The sequence below is a fragment of the Hemicordylus capensis genome, chromosome 3, assembly GCF_027244095.1.
Source record: "Hemicordylus capensis ecotype Gifberg chromosome 3, rHemCap1.1.pri, whole genome shotgun sequence".
NCBI classification, from domain to species: Eukaryota; Metazoa; Chordata; class Lepidosauria; order Squamata; family Cordylidae; genus Hemicordylus; species Hemicordylus capensis.
The window spans coordinates 230,813,235-230,835,100 of NC_069659.1; the positions used below are offsets into that span (position 1 = coordinate 230,813,235).

Consider the following 21,866-nt stretch of genomic DNA (forward strand, 5'->3'; position numbering starts at 1 on the left):
AAAGTAGAAGTGCTACGCACAGAAAGAAATAGTACTAGTAACTCTGGCTTCTTTCTCCACATCAGTCTTTACTGTATCATAGGACTGCATATTAATTCAGATAGGAAATATCAGAGAATACCATTACATCCATCTATGCCAAAGCAAAGTAATGTTTGGTAGTCACGTGTGTTGGTCAATGTAGTACAGGGGCAATTATAGAACAACTAGTTTGGAGGAGCAAAAGGGTGACAAAGAACATCATAAGAGGAATGAGGCTTTTTCTACACATTAGATACTTAGGGAGACGGCAAATAATGTTAGTTTATTTACAGTATTAATGAAGCTGGATATGCCTGTGGCAACAAAAAACAAATCCATTTACAACTTTCCTCAGCTCAAGAAAGGTTGAAAACAGTTTTTGTCAAAACCTTTTTTCAGTAGCCATTATACCAAGACCATAGACAATACAGTCATAATATGTTGGTGCTTTGTTAAAGTTCCAGTCTGATGAACGTGGTGGGCGTGACAGGGTGGGGGAGATATTTTTGGGGAGCACCCACTACCCTTGGAATCGTTCCCCTTGAAGCAACATATAGATAAGTCTAGTCAAACTTGTGATTTCAAACCCATTTTTGTCTTGAAACACTGGGGGGGGGGCGGAGACAGCATTTGCAGGATGAATGGGCAGCCAAGCGGGGGGGTTCTTAATTCTTCTCCCATCTCCAGATTCTCCCCTGTAAGCCCCCTCCCCATTTCATTTCTTTTACACCCCGCTCCGTGCTACAGGCTCAGAGAAACCTACAGCATTATTTCCCCCAAACCGAGTAGCCCGCCCCCAGGGGCCCCACTGCACAGTCTCTTTAGCTCGTTTCCCCTTAGCGCCCAAGACCTGAAGCAATCTTGAAGACGGGGCGAGAGGAGCAGCCTCAGAGAACCATTTACGGAGAAAGAATCAAGGGGCACGGGGCGGACTAAAGGAGCCTCCTCGGAAGACCAGCCCACAAGCAGCCGGCGAAGGCGGGAAAGGGGAAAGCCCTGTTTGATATTGCACAGCGCGCGCGTTCTACTCAGCCCCGGGCAGGCACCTCTCTAGCGGAGCCGGATCAGCAAAGAAGCTCCTCTCCATCAGCTCTTCCAGCAGCGCCTCATCCAGCTCTTCTTTCTCCTGCGGCCCTGCTGCATCCATGCCGAAGGCGCCAGAGACAAGGAGGACGGCGCTGGTAACTGGTTCTGGGGCAGAGCCAAAGGGCTCCAGCAAGGACCAGCTCCCCGGACAAACTCCCGAGTCCCGAATGCCGGGAATCCCGCCCACGCCAAAGGCACACGCTCATAGGCCGCCGGGGGTGGAGTTTCTCTCTCTCTGTGTGTCCGTTTTTCTCTTTCCTCCTTTGCGCGCGCTCTCTGAGCCTCTTGGGTGGGTGGGTGCTGCTGCGGTTGACGCGGGCGCTTTTTTCTAGAGGGTTCGTAGACTGAAGGTGTTGTAGAATGCGGAGGCTGCTCTTTTAGCAAAAAAGATGGTAATTTCTCGAGAACGTCGTTTTGCCAGCGTTCAGGACAGTTATGTACTGAGGGAAGCTGGTCTTGTGGTAGCAAAGCATGACTTAGCCGCTAAGCAAGGTCCGCCCTGGTTGCATTTGAATGGGAGACCACATGTGAGCACTGTAAGCTATTCCCCTCGGGGATGGCATTGGAGCCTCTCAGGGAAGAGCAGAAAGTTCCAAGTTCCCTCTCTCTCTGTCTTCTCCAAGATAGGACAAGATTTTTTTGATTTTTTTTAATAGGACAAGATTTTTTTATTGAACCAACAAACTACCAAAGCATACAGTACGTTGCCAAAGCACAATTATATACAAAGTGGTTGTTTGTACATGATATATCTACAAAGATTTGCACACAAGGATTTGGAAACCCACAAGGTTATGAAGTATATGCAGGTAGTACTGTAACTCGGGGGTGGGGGATTTCAAGGCACATCAGGTAATGGGGGGGGGTTACGTCCAACGTCCATTTCCAAAATTTGTCCCATTGCTGTTTAGAAGAGATACTCTTGTCTTTTTGCACATAACCATACAAACTTTTCCAGAAAAGATTTACTGGGCTTAGAGAGATTCCTGCCTGTAACCTTGGAGAAGCCGCTGCCAGTCAGTATTGAGCTAGAGACCAATGGGCTGACTCAATATACGGTGGCTTCTTATGTATTTTTTTTAATCCGTCTCGTTTCCATCCCCAAGTCCTTTGACGTTAGAAATCGAGAGGTCGTCTTACATTCAGGTTTCTTTTCTTTTCAGATAAATACAGGTATACCGTTTTAAGGGGGCAGTCGAATTCAGTGTCATCTTCTATTCGGGCAAATACGGTAATATTTTCTGTCCTTTTCTCTTGCACACTAGCTCCCCAGTGTATCCTTGGTAAAGTATAGACTGTAGTCCCATGCTGGCTCACAAATAACCCTCCTCATCTGGTTTCCACTCAAAGAGCTCATCTCAGTTTAGGTGAGGTTATTAGAAAGATGGAAATGTGTGCTTGGCTGTGCAACTTGCCACACTGGTACTTCTTGGTTTTTGCTTTACAGTTGTAAGAAGGTGCAATGTTTAACTGGTTAATTAGTAAGAGTTTACGTTTTTTGTATCAGTTAATCAACTAAAAAGATCTGTGCAATTAATCAAGCTGCAGCTTTTTCAAAACCTTTTTTTAAAATACAGCTACTTGTGAAACCTGGAACTGGCAAGGTCCCTTGATAACACTGTTATCAAGATATTTCTTGTAAGGTGGTTACTTTATCATTGCCCCTGAGGAAGACCTTTGGCTGAAATGCCTTGGGCTCAATAAAGGTTTACAAGCATCTTGAGACATGGTCTCTTCTTAAGCACTCCCTTGAGAAATATTCTTTCATCTCTCTTGCACAGTAAAAATGCCATTTCTAAGCTGGTGGTGACTGCACACATCACCTAAAAACAAAGGTTAATACTTCAGAACTATTTGTTCCCAAACTATTTGTTTTTACTCATATAAAATTTAGTCAATTAATTGACTAAAACTCATCATTGAGCAATAAACTTTCTCTAATTAGGTGATGGCCTAGTTTTTAGTGCATAAATGTTATCCAATAACCATAGAATAAGTGTGGAGGGGAATTTTGTTCCAGAAAAGGAAATTCATATGCATGTGGACATACATTTGATGAACAAAATATATTAATACTAAGCTCACTTATACTGCTATATGCACAGATGAAGATGACACATTTAAAATGCTGGTTTGTGTTTAGCCTCAAGGCACAGGGGCATGATGTATTTCATGCTTTAAATGCATCATGTAAACCTGCTTATCAAATGCTGTAGTTTTCCGAATTTTAAAGTACAGTACAAGCTACCAAAAGAAACTAAATGAGAAACTAAAGCAAGGAATGTTACTGAAATGACCTATAAACTAAGAGGATTTGGATAATAGAAATGACACTCCTGCGGATTCTCTGAACACGGTGTAACACCAAGGCAAAGTATGATTTAACATAAGAACAGCCCTGCTGGATTAGGCCCAAAGCCTATCTAGCATCCTGTTTCACACAGTGGCCCACCAGATGCCTCTGGGAGCCCACAGCTATGTGCATGCTCTCTTTCCTGCTGTTGCTCCCCTGCAATTGGTATTGAGAGGCTTCCTGCTTTTCAGGCTGGAGGTGGCCCACAGCCACTACTAGTAATCATTGATTTGCCCAAGTCCCTTTGAAAGCCATCCAAGCTAGTGGCCATCACCACTTCCTGTAGCAAAGAATGCCATAGGTTAATTATGCACTGTGTGAAAAAGTACTTCCTTTTGTTGGTCCTAAAATTCCCAGCCCTGTTTCATAAGATAACAAAAGTATTTCCTTTTGTGGGTCCTAATATTCGCAGCCCTCAGTTTCATGGGATGACCCCTGGTTCTAGTGTTGTGTGTGAGATAAATTTCTCTCTGTCCACTCTCTCCACTTCATGAATAGTTTTATACACCTCAGTCCTGTCTCCCCTTAGTCGCCTCTTTTCCAAAATAAAGAGCCCCGGATGCTGAACCCTGCCTCATAATTTTGGCACCCCTTTCCCACCACCAAGGGCATAACAAGGCTGGAGTGGGCCCAGAGACAAAATTTTAAAATGGGCCCTTCGCTGATACACACACTTCACATGTGACTTGCCTCTGGGGGGCCCCTCGAGGCGTGGGGGCCCCCAGGCAGCCGCCTCCTCTTGCCTAACGGTAGTTATGCCCCTGCCCACCACATTCAGTGTAGAGAAAAATTAGAAGTTCAGAAGTGCATTTCCAGCCTTCCGGTTCCTTTAATTGTACCAAGCTTCCCCATTTTTGATCACCATGCTCATTGAGACAAGCCAGCTGCTGCCATCTGGCAAACCTCAGCCTCCCACTCAACCTTGGAGCCAAAAAGGTGGGTGGAGATCATCCTGGCAACAGTGCTGCCATTCCCTTCCGAGCACCCAGGGTGGGTGGGCTGTAGGGTTGTGCACGGACCAGTCCAGAGCCCATTCTAAGGGCCTCCGGACCTGGGGCCAGTTCAGTGGTTCTATGCCGGGGAGTGGGCCTTTAAGGGCGGGGGATGGTGTACTCACCCCTCCCGTCGCTTTCTCCTCTCCAGCACTCCCAGTTTTGTAAGCATTTGGGGCCACAAGGTACCTTCCTGCCTCCCCTTCCCCTGTTCCTCATCAAAAGGCTTCAAAGACCTCACTGCGTGTGCGTCACGTGCACATGTCAGAGAGAGAGTCAGCTTGGTGCAGTGGTTAGAGTGCTGGACTAGGACCGGGGAGACCCAAGTTCAAATCCACATTCAGCCATGAAACTAGCTGGGTGACTCTGGGCCAGTCACTTCTCTCTCAGCCTAACCTACTTCACAGGGTTGTTGTGAAAGAGAAACTCAAGTATGTAGTACACCGCTCTGGGCTCCTTGGAGGAAGAGCAGGATATAAATGTAATAATAATAATGATGATGATGTCGGATGTGCGCACTCTCAGTGAGGCTTTTGAAGCCTTTTGACGAGGAATGGGAAGGGGCGGAAGGAAGGTACCCTGCTGCCCCAGATGCTTACAAAACCGGGAGCGCTGGAGGAGGAAAAGCAGCAGGAGGGGTAAGTACACCCTCCTCCGCCCTTAAAGAGACCCCTTCTCCAGTGCCGGACCGCGGAGGTGCGGTTCCGGGCACACCACTACTGGGCTGCTGCAGCCAAGGGCCTCTGGAGTGCCTTGACTACACACACCTGCCCCTCCCAGAGCAGAAAAAGGAGCGATCTGGCTGTCTGGGCGGCAGCTGATGAAAGGGCGAGTCCCAGTGTGGCTGGGGATCAAAGCCAGCAGAGAAGTGTGGAGTCCTGAATGTGCCTGGCAGCCAGGAGTAGTGTGCATAACAGAAGCAACATTGCAACCCCATGGTTTAAATGTGAATTTGGATCTATCTTGCTTTTTGTAACTGTGGTGCCCTAATAATGTGTGATGATTGCCAGATAGGGGCAGATGTAGAAGGTTCAACAGCTGTGAATAATTGAGAGTGCTGTCAAGTTGGAGGAAGAGAGTTTGGTCTGTTTATTCAAGTTGGCTTGATAAAGACTAAGTGTCAGGCTTCGGCGGCAGCTTTACGAATTGTTGCACTCATTGGGTAATTATCTTTGATGCTTATATATGTAATTTGTGTTATTTTGTATAAAATGTTTTCTTTAATGTGTGCTTTGTGCTTTGTAGCAACTCAAAGAGAGCCAGTGTGGTGTAGTGGTTAGAGTGCTGGATTAGGACCAGGGAGACCTGAGTTCAAATCTCCATTCAGCCATGAGACTTGCTGGGTGACTCTGGGCCAGTCACTTCTCTCTCAGCCTAACCTACTTCACAGGGTTGTTGTGAGGAGAAATTCAAGTATGTAGTACACTGCTCTGGGCTCCTTGCAGGAAGAGCGGGATATAAAATGTAAATTTAAAAAAAAAATCTACAAGGACTTTTTCAAATTCCCTTGGAAGAGCTTAAGAACTTTTGGAAATAAATTCACACTCCTTTTGAGGAATTGGAGAAATGCGTTTGGAGGAAGTAATGAAGAATTCCATACACCAGAGAGAAGTGATTTATATTTAGTAAGTGGAAGTTTATCACGATTGTATTACATAATTGTTCATTTACTTCTGAAGAAGCTTATTGTGAAATGAGGATATATTGTGAAACCTTGTCAAAAATGAAGTGATATTTGATACGTATACTGGTCACTATTGTTTTTTGTATTTGTTTACGCTTTATTCATTGGGTGGTATTTTTTTCTTTGGATACTGAAAAAGATGGTTTTAATGAGAAATGGGTTAGGTTAATCAATTTAAGGAAGAAAAGAATGAAATATCAGTTGCATGCAATGTTCTTGAATGATTATTGTAAATCCAATAGAATTCCAAGAGGCTTAAGAATTCAAAAACCTCCAGCTTTATTTGTTGATAATGATGAATTTCGTAGCAAACGGGCCTCCATACTGAATAAATGTTCACTAGATTTGTTAATAATAGAGAAATCTAGGGAAGAAGTGGCATCAATTGACAACACAATAGTTAATATGGTTAATCAGTTGGAGGAAGAGATGGTTAAGGATGATTTTGATATACAAATTAAGGATATTTACACAGAATTAAAACAGTATATGGAACAATTAAAGGAACTAAAGAAGAAAAACTTTTCCAGGGATGCTCAAGATTATTCTAATGGGTATGTTTATAAATGGACAGTTAGCAATAGGAACAATGGAAGATCCCGACCATACTGGAAATCAGTGTCCTGGCAGGACCTAGTACATCTCAGTACGATTCCACTGAGGAATTGGCAGCTACTTCAGGGGATGAGTTTCGAGGAAGGGGTAGATTAGATAGAGCAGTGAAAAGAAGTACAACACAGGATTTTCAGTGGCGTTCCCAAAGGGGAAGGAGAAAAATTTAGTGATTAACTTATCAAATAGACATTTGTCTCAGGAACATTTAGAAGTGCTTAATTATGGCATAGGTTATGTACCTATGGCTAAATATGAGTCTTTTCAAAGTAGAATTGATATATTTAAACTGATAAGAATGGTTAAACTTTAAGCCTTTTTTTGGTAATTCAGAGTCCTAGAGGTTCAAATCTAAATCTAAATCTTTGAACATTGTTCAAATCTAAATCTAAATTTAGTCCCAATACTGATAAACCATCTATTAATGTCTTTAGTCAGATAGTTCTTAGAGAAGTAGCGCAATTGGAAAGAGCACGGCAGGCATCGTATTATAATTTCACCAAGAAACAATGGGGCCTTCTTAAAGAATTGATGGAAGATAGAACATTAATTTTTAAAATGGGGCTCTAGTAATTATGAATGTAAAAGACTATTTGCAGGAGGTTCATAGGCTGTTGTCAGATCGTGAAGCATATCTATCGATACCCCATGATCCAACAAACCATATTCATAATATCATTAAAATAACTTTACAGGAGGAGTTTAATATGGGATCTATAGATATGAATCTGTTTAGACATTTACTAAATGATTATCCTAGGGTGCCCGTTTTTTATATTCTGCCTAAAATACATAAGATAGGTTTTCCTCCACCAGGAAGGCCCATAATATCATGGAATAACTCGTTGCTTGAACCATTAGCTCAATATCTGGATAACCTACTTTGACCTTTTGTTAAACAGATTCCTTCATATATTAGAGATACTACAGACTTTATTAGTTTGGTTGAGAATAAGTTAGTGCCAGCAGGTTCTATACTTCTCACGATGGATGTCACATCATTATATACAAATACACCTCATGATGAGGCTAGGTTAGTAGCAGAAGATACATTTGATTCAAGACATGTTAAAAATTCTCCTACATGGTTTTTGTTACAGTTATTGGATATAATTTTGGAGAAGAATTACTTTAGATTCAATCAGCAATTTTTATGCAGATTCAGGGTGTGGTGATGGGTAGTCCTATTGCCCCATCTTTGGCTAATCTCTTTATGGGAAGATTGGATTGCCCCATCTTTGGCTAATCTCTTTATGGGAATATCCTCCCTCCCCCTGCCGCACTTCACCCCCTTCCACATCCACACCCACCTCATCTTGGGACACTCAGGCCCTCAACATGGGGGAACCACAAAAGTCCCAGTGTGCCTCTTCAGCCCTGCGGAAAGGACGAGGAGGCCAGCATGACACAGGAAAGGCCTGGCTGTAGCAGCTTCTGCAACAAATGCCCCCAGCATATAGGGCCTCTCCTCAGTGGTCACCAAAACCTGAGCCATGGCACCTCTGCAGGGGTGCTCCCAGCCAGGCTGCCAGGTTCCTCCGCTCGCCCAGAGGCCCCCTCCCAGCATGCCACTGCAGGGCTTGTGGCTGCCTCACAATCTTTCCCCTCATCTCCTCCCACTCACTCCACTTGTGAGAGCCACCGTGAAACCTGATGGAAGATGGGGCCACTTTCTGGCTGCCTCCATCATGGGCTATAGTGGGGTGGTGGTGGCAGCAACCCTTAAAATTTTGTGTTCTAAACAACCACCTAGGTTGCCTATACAGACGGGCTAGTCCTGCACATAGGACCCATTCCAGAGAAAGTTAAGCACTGTAACCTAGGAAGAACCATGAAACATTGACACACCTAAACAAACATGTAGCATCATAAAAATAGTAACTTAAAATAATTTTTATTCAAGCACATGCCAATTGACCAGGAAAACCAATTGTAAAAACCTGTCCACCTAAGTAACTAGTCAAATAATGCAGCCATGGCCAGTTGGATATAATTGACAATGGAAGAAAGTACTAGAAATCTGCTTTTTTGTGTCAGTGGTTAGTGCTTGTAATGGGAAGAAAGGGAGCAAGACATTAATTTTCTCCTTATCAATTTTCTCTAAGCCTTTGTACTAATACCAGAAGCCCAGAACTAAAAAGCAAGAACTAGTTATTTTCTTTTTTGTTCTCCAAGAAAATATATGGGGGGGGGAGCCTGCCCACTCCCTGCAAGGCCTTTCCCCTTATAGCCTAGTAGCAATTTCCACAATCATAATAGTACTTTCGCCAATACATAAAACTGTTGCTGGGCCAATTTATTTATTAGATAGTCAAAAACATTGCTGGTTTAAGACGAGAGTTAAGGCTATCTCATTGTTTCTCAAGCTCTACGAAGCTAGAAAATTGAAACCTAAGCCTTAAGTGATGTGCCATGTAATCAGGAATGATATTGTACAATGTCACCACCAATTGTGATTGCTTCCAACTTCCCTCCATGCACCATGCGTCTCCTTGGACTTTGAGGCCCAACTAAAAATGGGGACGATGGAGTGCCTGGCACCAGTAAAGATGGCCCACGGTGTCCGTGTGAGTACATCAAAGGCAAGTTGGTGCATCAAAGGCAAGCAAGCTTTAAGCCTGGTTTAAACCAGCAGGTTTTTTGTCTATCTAATTTCCATAGTTTGTGGAGGAAATTTATTATTACAGTATTGGCAATCCAGTACCCTCCCCAATGTCACATTTAGTGTTGATTCTAATGAACACTACGTAATATAAGTGAATTCCTTTATATTTTATATATTTCTGAAACAGTTGTAAGATATTCTGCATTACAATGGTGTAGTAGAACCAGTGTGGTGTAGTGGTTAGAGTGCTGAACTAGGACCAGGAAGACCTGAGTTCAAATCCCCATTCAGCCATTAAACGCACTGGATGACTTTAGGCACTTTCCTCTCAGCCTAACTTATCTCACAGAGTTGTTGTGAGGATAAACATAACCATGTACATCGCTCTGAGCTCCTTGGAGGAAGAGTGGAATATAAATGTAAAAATCCTCTATAATAAAAGCCTTGGGTGTGATCCCGTGTCTCTGTGCCTGTCTTTCTCGTTTTGATTACTGTTCATGACATTTTGGGTATAGGTTCTTTGTAATGTTTCAGAAAATAAAAACAGATTATAAAGAAAGTGGTCAAGCCACAATTTTATTTAAACTTCATGTTTACAATAGGTTGAAATTAAAATTGTATACATATTTAATTTCAACAGGACTGGTTTGAGTAATTTTTGTCATGTCAGCCAGTATCTGTAATCTGTGCCTAAGAGAGGATCTCTTTGGATTATTTGGTTTACATCCCTGACAAGAAGGGAAATGAATTTGGAGCAAAATAAGGAGCTGAAGAGGGTTTTTAGTCAAGTGATTTCCAATAAATCATGGCATTTTTAGTTTTATTCTATTTCTGCTTTAAGTTTATGGAAAAGTTAATACTTTTTCTGTTTTTAGAGTGGCACTCCAGGCTGACTTTGCACATTTCAGCACTTTAGTGACAATTAACCTGTCACCCACAATCTCCATTTCAGCTTCCTACAACCTCTGCCAGGTCTTAGGTCAGTTTTTCTCACAGTGTTAATGCATTATTCTAATATTCTCTAACCTCACTCCCCTCAACCACCAATTTTACAACTGAGTTCTTCATGCCAAGAGGTTCTGGAGAAATTGATGGGGATAGAAAGTGGCTCTACCCTGTGAGGGTCACCCTATCTCCAGGTATCTCTGCTGCCACCACTCAGACCTACTTTGGAAAAATATGAGAGCAAAATCACACTTACCCCTCTTATTTGTTGTTTTGCAGTGAGGTGCTTCACTTCTGGTGACATGGGAGAGGAAAGAAAATGTTCCTGCACCTTCTTAACACTGAAAATAACTGGTTTTATTTAACTTAAGTTTATTCAGTTGTTGCACAGATTCTTAATGTGTAATGGTTTCACGTATTAATTGTAAGTACGCATACTGATTTCAGGGGTTATGCATAAACTTAACTTAAAGCAGTGCTGATGTTTTAACATGATAAATAGTTATGGTTCATTCCTTGTGTCTTTTTAGCCTACTTTCCAGTAGGTTTATGAGATCACCTGGCATTGTGTGTCTGTGTATCCCCACCCCCATCAACTTCACAATACCTGGACCAGTATGAACCAAATCAGGTACAGTTGTAGGGACACAATTGTGGCTGCCCCAGGACTTTAGAATGCACTCTCTGTCAAAATAAGAGCTTCTCCATCTCTGGTTACTTTTAAAAAGACCTTTAAGGCACACCTGTTTTCTCAGGCTTTTAATTAAAATTAATTTTCAACTATTTGTTTTTAGTCTGTGAAATTATTGTTTCACTCTGATTTGTTTTTAATTTCTGTTCTAAGTGTTTTGTTTTAGTTTTATATTACTAACACAGTGTACCTGGCATTTCTTGGGTTTTTTGGGCTCTACTCACTGTATATCCATCCATCTGTCTCTGCAGGGTGGTTGTCGGGTCCCTGGGTACATTACTGGTAGGGTCCTAGAAAGTCACTTTGCCAAGTTTGGTCCCGATAGCTCAAAGAGTGTGGGAATGCATAGGGAATACACAAACAGAGGCTCTACATTATATTATACAATATAATACCAAGGCCCAATTATGCAGTGGTAGGAGGGGCCCAGACATTCAGGAGGGCCCCATCCAATCTGCAACCTCATTACCATGAGGAAAAAACTGAGGCTCAATTTTAGATAATGCTTAACAATATTTATGGGCAGTTTTGTACTACCTTGGCTCACCTGCTTTGGTGATCTGGAATAATTGCTCTGCATGCACTTTATTGCATGCACTTTATCACATGCTTTCTATTTGTGGCATGCTTGTCATTAAAATGACAAGAACACATCTCCCAAGTTGTAGAACACATCTCCCAAGTTGCTTGGCCACACCCTGTACACATTCAAAGGTATGTTCATATTTCATCAGGGAAATGTCGGCAGGTATGCCTATATGGGGTTAAACTTACTGGAGCTGAACAAGCAACATTCTGAACTATGAGTTTTTTTGCAGGTCCAGGGTCTTTCTTTAAAGAGTGCATGCTTGTGCAGTTGATTCTAAGGCTTTAGGAATAATAAATGAGTTTGACCTGGTCCACAGGTTTATTTTTACATTTATATCCCGCTCTTCCTCCAAGGAGCCTAGAGCGGTGTACTACATACTTGAGTTTCTCCTCACAACAACCCTGTGAAGTAGGTTAGGCTGAGAGAGAAGTGACTGGCCCAGAGTCACCCAGCTAGTATCATGGCTGAATAAGGATTTGAACTCTGGTCTCCCCAGTCCTAGTCCAGCACTCTAACCACTACACCACGCTGGCTCTCCACGCAGGTTGCACAAAGAGCTTATACAGAGACAGAATAGTGCCTGGAAAAAAATGACTTGTTTCTCTCTCACACACACTCTCACGCTCTAAATATAAAAGGTAGGGGGCACATATTACAGATTTGTACTGGGCCCAGGAAACAACACTTGGCCTCTGGTCCTTTCTTGCCCTGAAGAATATCAGATCAAACTGTTGGGATGTTTAGAGGACATGTGTATGTCCTCTTTAGTGAAATCCAGAAGAAACACAACATTTAACTGCCATCACTTTAAGATCGTTTAATTAAACACCATAAGCCTGGATAAGAGGAAGACATAATTCCAAACATGCATTTATGTTGGCTGGTATGTTCAGTTGTATTGCTTTTCAAGACTTATTTTAATACACAGTAATTACATTTCTGCCAATAATGACATGTATAATTTGACAATATCTAAAAAGATAAACTTTCACTTAAAAAAATCAAGCCACAGAATTTGAGTATATGTCCCAGTTGTGGACCATATGCAATATCCATCTTACATCTGTTAGTTTTGATAACCTAGCTGTTGCTAGTATCCATGTACAGTATTTACAATAAATAAATAAGTTACATCATTTCACAGTAAAATTAGTGAAATGTATTGCCATAGTTTTAAAATTTAAGATCTGTTCATGTTCTGATTTTATTAATGTAGATTCTGTTTGAATCAAATAAACCTTTTTAACATCAACTTACAGTAGGAAGGCGACATTGGAATACTGCTAACAAAGGGAGATGGGTAGGCAAGATTCACCCATGCCTAACTATCTTGACTCAGTTGTAATCATCCAAATTGCCCACAGTTGTTAACGCCATGTGACAGGATTGATTTTTTTTGTCAGATGTGAACAGTTCTCCTTGAAAGGGCATAACCATGCACACATTGGGTATCAAGCCTGTCCCCACTGTGATGCAATAATATGTAGTATAGGCAGAACTTGACTGAAAAGTCCAGTCTTCCATTATTGGTGTGGTCTATTTTCATGGTTGAGAAACTAAAGAGTAATAAAGTTGTACCCTACATCCGGAGGGGTTGTAACAGAAGGCACAAAAATATGGTGACATCAGTGTGGTAAAATACTGTACAGGCTGCATGTGCACACGCCTACTGCAGTTATAGCTACAGTTTCTGCTTGAAATTGGTTCAGAGTTGTTGCCTTCTAGTATTATCCTTTTGTTAATAAAACTTTCTATTTCCTCCTTCCACTGGAAGAGTGTGTGTACCTTTGTCCATATGTAACAATATGCTCTCCATCCGATAAAATAGAACACATGCAAAGACATTCATAGAGGATGCTAAAAATCATAGAATAGCCTCAGCTTTCAGTAGTGTCGCAGATGCACATGTCCTGCAAGAGGTATAATGTTTTCTGAGATTTGGACCCATACTGATTATTTGTTCATGCCCTCTTAATTTCATTTTAGGAGCTCAATTGAATATTATAATTCAAATGTAAGCCATTTGTTCTGATAACTTCAAAACATTTATACATTTTGCTTTTTATAATGAGAGTTTAATGAATTCATCACATATAGTGTTTCCGTTGAAATTAATAAAATACACAAGTATTTAGTAGTACATAAATATAAGGGCCAGTATCCAAACTACCATAAAGTTCATTCATGAACTAATGGAGGCACTAGACAATTTTGGTGTGGGTTTTTTAGCAGCAGCTCCCCATGCGGCACAGGAAACTATGTTTAAAACTTAGGGCCAAATGAGATCTCAGATATATATTATTAGCTTCCCCATTCTGCTTTAAAAAAAAAAAAAAACCAGCTCCATGTGACTACTTTAGAAATCCAGGAAGCTTTACCTCTCTTTCCCCCAACCCTGCCACAGAACTAACAGAAGTTTGGGGTGAGGTACTTCGCAAATCTTCAAAGCCACCCATGGGACTACTAATTAGAAAACAAAAACCTACCATAAACTCCTCCTCATGGAACCCCAGGATCAGGTATAGTTTTGCTCTTCAGGAAATCCAGAACTAGTTAGCAATATGGCACAAAATCAATTGTTCAAAGAAAAATGTAAAACAAGCAATTGGGGTAGAAAAAGCTCCTTGAAAAAAACCTAAGCAGCACTTTGGATCTCAGTCAAAGAGTTTTGTAGCATAAACTTATAAGGTAACCCTTATATAGCCAGTTTTCTACATAGAAAATCTGGGAAACAAAGTTAGACTCCAATCCATGAATGGAACTTCAGTAAAAGACTCTGAAGTAAGTAGTTAATGGATTACAGAAGGACACCTCAGCCCTAAACTCATTTGCATGGAAGCAAGTCCAACTGAGTTCAGTGAAAGGAGTTTCCAATATATTCCAAGCAATGTATTTTTGTTAAGGCATTAGCCAACTCTTTAGAAAAGGAGATATTGAACTCTCAAGGTAAAAGAAAAAAAAATACTTGAAATGGAATACAAAAAATGCAGTGGCCTGGAAGCCATAAAAATTAATTTTCTTCATGATAAGTTTCAGTTTACCAAATTTATTTTTCATTCCATCTAGGATCCCAAACATTAAATAACCCATACATTACCCATCTTGTTGAGCACCCTCCAATTTTTGCACTGTATTTCTTTTAGCAAAGAAAGTGCTATAAATATCAGTGGTTCCTCAATGACAATTATTTGAAATAGGAATTTTTATAGAAAAACACAATATGGAAGTGTTTTTCTATTAAATTTAAGCGTCTTTAATTAAGGTGCAAGAACTGTTTCATAAGTTCATAAGTGGTGAAGGCAACAGCCTGTGAAGGAATACAACGAATGTAGTTCAGAGATAATCCACGATATAACCCTCTTCGTATTCCATGGTTTCCATAAACATACTTCAATGTCTGTACCATTGTTCTATAAATAAATACAGAATAAATCTTAATATTTTTAAAATCAAGGCATTTTCAATTTTCTGGCTTTTAAAAAAGTCCTTAAAAGCAAAAATTGTACAGCATGTTTAAACTTCTTAGAAAGCTGCTACTAAAAACTCAGAGTTCGGAAACATTTTCTCATATGGAGCACTCCGTTCCCTGGATCATGCCATGTGCAGAAGAGAAGCTAAATAACTTAACAAGGGATCCCAAACTTTGGAGGTGGATCAAATCTTTTTCCTATAGGAATACATGGAAAACAATACAGCCTGTAGAAAAGACCTGCCAAACCATCTCACTTCCACCTCCTCCTAATATAGGGCAGAATCCACCAGGAAGTTCTCCTACACAAGCTCCATTGAGAAGAACTGCACAGAGCATTATCACAAAGCGAAACTTTGGGTAGCTTGTGCCTCAAGGCTACCTCCTACTTTGTGCTACCTCCTACTTTGCTGCCCTTAACTGCGTGTCAAATCTGCCACTTGAGACAGTCACCTCGCTTTACCTCAGGGCTGCATCCAATAACCAGATCATAACTAACTGTTAAGAATATTTGAAAAAGCTTCAGAAGATGAGAATTAGACCATGAACACAACAAGCAGGTAAGGAGATGGACTATTGTTGCCAACTGTCCCGGATTGGCTGGGAAGTCCCATAATTCTGAGGGAAAGTGGGCATCCTATCCAGGATGCTCTCCCCCACCCCACCCCCTTATCTACATGTGGTCGAGGCAGCCAGCATGAGCTCCAAGCTCCACAATGCCTCCGACAGCGATGCCTCCTGCAGCTTCTGAAGCACAAAAGTGCAGAAAGAAGAGGGGGGGTTGCGGTGGAGGAAACAGAGCAATGGAGAGCTCCAGACCCATCAATTCACCCAGGAAACTTTATTCTCCTGTTTTCTGGCATCAATTTTTCCTTTCCCCACCCTGGGCACAGGAAGAGACATCCCCTACTCCCTGCACCTTCCCAGCCTCCCCTCCATCATCTCCTTTCCACCTGGAGGAGGGAGGGAGCAGGGGGTCTCTTTCCTGGCACTCACTCTCCCATGGCAGCAGGAGCTGCTGCTCTAGATCTTCCTCCCCTTTTGGTTGGGGGTGGGAGCACTGGACTGGAAAGAGATTCTTCTCAGAAGGAAAAAGACAGACTATTGGGGCTAAATCCATACAGTCTTCTAGATCTCCCCAAAACACTCCCCCTCCCCTGCCTGATTATTCCCTCTGTGAACCCAATTTGAACAGAAAAGGAATGTAAAGAGGCTTCCTTGTAGGGCTGTCATATTCTGGCTTTCCAAATCTGGGTGCCTAATGTGCATATTATGTAAATTGGCTTGAAAATAGTTTTTGAGCAGAATAGTGACTGCACGTTTTGCTCTATAACTTAGCTTTAAAAAAAAGAAAAGAAAGCTGAAATCTGGGCGGGCTAAGCAATCTGAGTGAGATGCTTAAAATCTAGGTGAAACCCAGAATTGTGGGGGGCATGGCAACTCTACTGCCTTGCATCTGTGGGATTCCCTTCCTCTGGAAATTTGCCAAAGCCTGAGCTTTGGGGTGTGCTGTGTGATATTTCCCTTTCATGCTACAGTATTTGTGTATTTCAAGTGACCAGAATGCTTTTATGTATGTATTTATTTATTTTTACATTTATATCCCGCTCTTCCTCCAAGGAGCCCAGAGCAGTGTACTACATACTTAGATTTCTCCTCACAACAACCCTGTGAAGTAGGTTAGGCTGAGAGAGAAGGGACTGGCCCAGAGTCACCCAGCTAGTATCATGGCTGAATGGGGATTTGAACTCGGGTCTCCCCGGCCCTAGTCCAGCACTCTAACCACTACACCCTTTGAGGATAGGGCTGTAGCTTAGTGGTAGAGCATCTGCCCTGCATGGAAAAGGCCTCAGGTCCCTGGCATTTCTGGGTAGGGCTAGAAATGTCTTCTGCCCAAAACCTTGGAGAGCTGCTGAACTAGATGGATCAACAGTCTGACTCAGTAAAAGGCTATGGGAAACTGGGTTTGGGGTTGTTGTTTGTGTGTGTGTGTGTGTTTTTACACAAATGCACTCTCACCCAAACCTGTGGGTTTGTGATGAGTAATCAAAAAGGTGTATTGATCCATTGGGGGTTGTGCAGCTATTTCTCTAGAAATACTTTGTGCTGCACTTGTGGGGGCCGGGTGTGGGTGTGAGTGTGGTATAATATTTTTCTGAAAATGCTCTGTGTTGCATATGGTTTGTATGAATGGCCCCACCCTTGAGATGCCTCCCTCCCCTGCCCTTCTGTCCCTTCTTTAGGCAATGGAATATTGGCGGCCCTAGGATGGACCCTTCTCCCTTGCATACACATTTCTTTTGTTAAGGTTTTATGGGGAAGCATTCAGTCATGCGACTGAACCATACACTCTCCATCACAGGGTAAAGTGACACAGTCCAGAAACTGGTTTACCATTTCATCTGCTGTCTAGAGGAACTATTATTATTTATTTATTCATTTATTTACACAGTCAGACAGGTGTTATTGACTGGTTTGTTTTATCCAGACATCGAGTCCTTCCCAAGGACCTGGGATGGCTGAATTTTATTGTCAATTGTTATAGATATCGTCGCAGAATATAGGCTGTTCCCAGTAAAGTTGCTTTTTGTAATTGGCTGATGGTGATTATTATTACTACTACTACATTTATATCCTGCTCTTCCTCCAAGGAGCCCAGAGCAGTGTACTACATACTTGAGTTTCTCCTCACAACAATGCTGATAAGTAGGTTAGGCTGAGAGAGAAGTGACTGGCCCAGAGTCACCCAGCTAGTTTCATGGCTGAATGGAGATTTGAACTCCGCTCTCTCTGGTCCTAGTCCAGCACTCTTAACCATTACACCCCGCTGGCTCCAACTAAGCCCATCACAATACATATTGATGAAGTCTGTTCAAAACTGACAGCATTTGGAGTACTACATAAATTTATTAGTGTCTACAAAGTATCTCTCTCTCTCTCCCTCTCCAAGTCAGCATAAGCTCAGCAAGAAATGCCTAACAATCCTAGGCCAGTGTAAACTTAACTATGATTATACTAAATTTATAATTTATAAGCTTAAATTTATAAAATATTTATAGTAAATGTCATTATAAAATTATAAAAAATATAATACATATAAAATAAGCAAGGAGTCTGTCTGTGAGGGGAAAGGGTCCCTGTATAAATGAAACTCTCGTTTGAGGAGTGAGTGGGGACAGGAGCTTCTGCTGACAGAGTAGTACTCTGAAAAAGGTCACATCATCATATTTCTCTGGGCTTCTGATTTATGATTACTTATTTAAAATATTTATATCCCGCACCTCCAGTACACTACTGCTGAGGTTGGCTCACAACATTTAACAAATACAATGTAAATTAAGATGAATAAAGTCAAACAAGTTAAAAGAGCAGGCTAAAACCAAATTTAAAATAACAATTTTTTAAAAGTTTCAGATTACAAATTATTAATAAAAAGTTCAACACTGACTATAAAAATTAAAGAACCTACCAGATAAAGATATTATCTACCAGCAGCAGATAAAACATGAAAAAGCCTCTTTAAAACAATGTGTTAAATTGTTTTTTTAAAAAACAAAAAAACACTGAGGAAGGGATCGTGGCAAAGCTCTTCGGGGAAGGCATTCAATAGCAGAGGGGCCTCAGCTGAAAAGTCGCCACCAACCAGATCTCTGTTAGTAGTAGGGCCATGAGCAGGGCCTGAGATGCTGAAATGGTGTACATACATCATGCCCACGCCCGCACCCCTGCCACTTCTGTTATTACACGGACTGGTGGAGCAAGAGGCAATACAGCCACCCCACACCAGTGGGTTTTACAGCAGCAACTTAAATGAGCCCCCGCCCCTGCGTTCGAACCGGTCCAAACGCAGGAGTTCCGAACCTGTTCGGCGTTCTAGGCATGGAACACCAAACAGGTTCGTGCACATCCCTAATGCCGAGCCGAGGGTCCTGGCAGGTTCATATGGGTAAGATAAATGTTTACAGTTTTGAATTGTTTTGTTTTTTTAACCCTAAGAAGGTAACTATAGATTAAACTTACAGGCACTTATCAGAATCCGGAAGTATTGCTCCCAACTGCATTCTTCGACGCGTTACATCAAGAGGATATCTGGGGGAGAAAGTGTTTATTTTTAAACCTAGCACTACAAGCATTTGTGCAATGAAGTAACAGTTGAAAGAAATTCACCTAATTCATCTATGTGGAACATATGAAGCTGCCATATTCCACTGGTTCAACTAGTTCAGTGCTGTCTACTCTGACTAGAAGCAGCTCTCCAGAATCTCAAGCTCTACTACCCCAAAGTCCAGTTTTAATGGACAAGCTAAAGGCTGAACCCGGGAGCTCTGCATGCAAAACATGTGCTCCATCCCTGAGCTATATGCCTCTGCTACATTAGTTTAATTAAAAATAAGACTATCTGCACTTCAGCACAGGCTGCACTGAACAAGCTGCAAGGCTTAATAGTTGTATTGATTGACCTAAAAACAAATGATGCAGTCTGTGGCATTTTAAAGCCCATTGGTTCATATACAGTGCAGCTGCATGTGGGCAGTTCGGCACTGCCTGTTCTGCTGCATGTGTCTAAAAAAACCACCCACCCTGGGGTGGAAGAAGCCTGTTATGCTTCAGTTTAAAAATTACACAACTACAGTTGTACAATGTTACCTGCACTGGAATGCGATGTTTTAGACACACGCAGCAGCATGGGCAGTACTGAACCCCTCATGTTTCACTGTGTTGTACTGAGTCACTGATTTTATCTTTTTCACTGAAATTAAGGGAATTTTAATGCTCAGCTATGGTCTGTTTATAGTCAGATATTTTAAATGATTGTATAAAATGTAAAATATCCAACAATGAAACTTATGCACAACATGTTTAGAGTGTGCAACAAACTACCATTCTCTCTTTACAGCTTTTAGTAGTAACTAATCTCATATTTAAAATTCAAAATCTAAAATTCTTCAGATGTGGTAGTACTTACTGAGCTCTAATAGACAAGCTTGTGTACAGAGAAATATGCATTTAAAGTTTGTTTTCTTACTGTGAATAAAGCTTAAAATGTAATGAATGTCAACCTGTGGTAATGCATAAATAATATAACTAAATATTTGTGCATTACAACATGTTTACTTAGTAAGATTGTCAACTTCATAAAGGTTTACAAGTGAAGAGTTATGTACAATTTATTGTGGGAACATCTTGTATTAAGAGGTCTAGTTTAATATTTTTAATTAATTATGGGAAGGACCCAGACTAAGTTAGTCATGCCTACGCACCACTGAAATAAATTAGAATGATAAATGTAATTAACAAGTCCCATTAATTTCATTGAGACTTAATCTGAATCCCATCCAGATTACTAAGCAGGTCAACACCTGCTTAGCAGCAGCAATGCTATAGTTATCAGGTGCCCCTAGACCATTCACTAGTCCTCTTGGAAATCTAGCTTGACAAATGACTAAAACTGTCAACTGCTGTGCTAAAGCTACAATTTTCCAACTTGCTTTTAGAATAGGAGTACTATTTTACTTCAACATAAGCCTCACTGAAATTAAAAGAGAAAGGCACATTGGTCTTACCTGTGAAGGATTCTTTTTCCCTGTAGCTGGAGCTCATCAGTAGTGGGATTAGGCACTGAGCATGCTCAGCAAGGCCAGAATTCAAATATTCTAGTTCCTGTCACTAGAGGGCGCCAATCCCCAATTCCAGGACTGTGGAGAAGAGGCGATAAACAAAGACAAACTACAAAGAAGAGTAACAGGTGCAAAAGAACAGAGAACAAGAGTAACATGCACGAAAGGAGGAAACTTAACACTTCTCAACCCTGGAAGCTGCCTCCACCCATAAACGACTGCGCCACCCCACCTGTAAGCGACTAAGTACAAGGCTGAATCACTCCCAGACAAGACATCCAGGAGGGCCTGATGAGCTCCAGCTACAGGGGAAAAGAACTCTTCACAGGTAAGACCAATGTTCCTTTTCCCCCGTGCTCGAGTTCATCAGTAGTGGGACATGCCCAAGCGGCATGAAGCCTATGGGAGGAAAGGATGTCCTTTAGACTACTTGTTGAAGCACCCTACAGCCAAAAGACATCTGAGGAGTTGAAAAAGATGAAATCTTGTAATAGCAGATAAACAGCCTCATGGAGGACCACGTGGCTGCCTTATAAATGTCTGGCATCAGAGCATGGGTGGAAAACGCCACGGAGGCCACTGCACTGAGTGTGGAGTGGGCAGTGATTCCAGAAGGAACCAGTAGCTGCTGAGCCTCATAAGCTAGTTTGATGCACGCTTTTATCCATTTGGCCAAAGTGATATTAGACACCTTCTGTCCCAAGGATGAAGGATGAAAAGATAAGAAAAGGGCGTCTGACGGACACCATTCTCTGGTGCGTCTGATGTATATATGGAGGGTGTGGCCCAAGTCCAACTTGTGCCAGAGTTTTTCCTTGCATGGGTAGCGTTGGGGTAAGAAGAGAGTAAGACGATGTCCTGGCACCGATGGAAGACAGAATTGACTTTGAGAAGAACGTAGGGTCCAGCTTCAGCACCACCGAGTCCAGCTGGAAGAGGCAGAGTTCCTTACAGAACAAAAGGGCCCCCAGCTCAGAATCCCTCCATATCGAGGTGATAGCTACTAGAAACAGGACCTTATAAAGATAGAAGCTTGAGAGGGATATATGACAGAAGTTCGAAGGGAGAATCAGTAAGGGCATTTAAAACTTCGAGGTTCCAGGAAGGAAAACGTTGAATGGTTGGAGGAGCCAGGTTGGAGGCTCACTGGAGGAAAAGTGAGATGGGGGGTGAAATGTATGGGTGCTGGGAGAAGAGGTGT

At 41.8% G+C, this 21,866-nt stretch overlaps 2 protein-coding genes and 1 long non-coding RNA gene across 6 annotated transcripts in view; 1 reads left to right on the forward strand and 2 right to left on the reverse strand.

The window, feature by feature from the left end:
* The window catches only part of DNA2 (DNA replication helicase/nuclease 2), a 47,835-nt gene extending 46,319 nt beyond the window's left edge, over window positions 1-1,516 (reverse strand). Inside the window, exon 1 of the mRNA XM_053305340.1 lies at window positions 1,068-1,516. Within this exon, the coding sequence (XP_053161315.1) occupies window positions 1,068-1,168 (101 nt within the window). The 5' untranslated portion in view covers window positions 1,169-1,516. The remainder of the gene's footprint in view (window positions 1-1,067) is intronic.
* Window positions 949-11,083, forward strand: LOC128349299 (uncharacterized). Of its 2 annotated transcripts, none has more exons than XR_008318718.1 (3): window positions 949-1,806; window positions 2,271-2,338; window positions 5,463-11,083. It is a non-coding gene; the product is annotated as an uncharacterized LOC128349299 (long non-coding RNA). The 2 variants fall into 2 exon arrangements; XR_008318719.1 differs by having other exon boundaries at window positions 1,458-1,499.
* Window positions 11,084-12,380: 1,297 nt separating this feature from the next.
* Window positions 12,381-21,866, reverse strand: part of SLC25A16 (solute carrier family 25 member 16) — a 42,338-nt gene continuing 32,852 nt past the window's right edge. For 2 of the 3 annotated variants that reach the window (XM_053305341.1, XM_053305342.1), the window contains exons 8-9: window positions 19,068-19,136; window positions 12,381-14,988 (exon numbers count right to left, since the gene is read on the reverse strand). In XM_053305341.1, the coding sequence (XP_053161316.1) occupies window positions 14,832-14,988; window positions 19,068-19,136 (226 nt within the window). In that variant the 3' untranslated portion in view covers window positions 12,381-14,831. The remainder of the gene's footprint in view (window positions 14,989-19,067; window positions 19,137-21,866) is intronic. The other variant, XR_008318716.1, reaches the window with a different exon arrangement.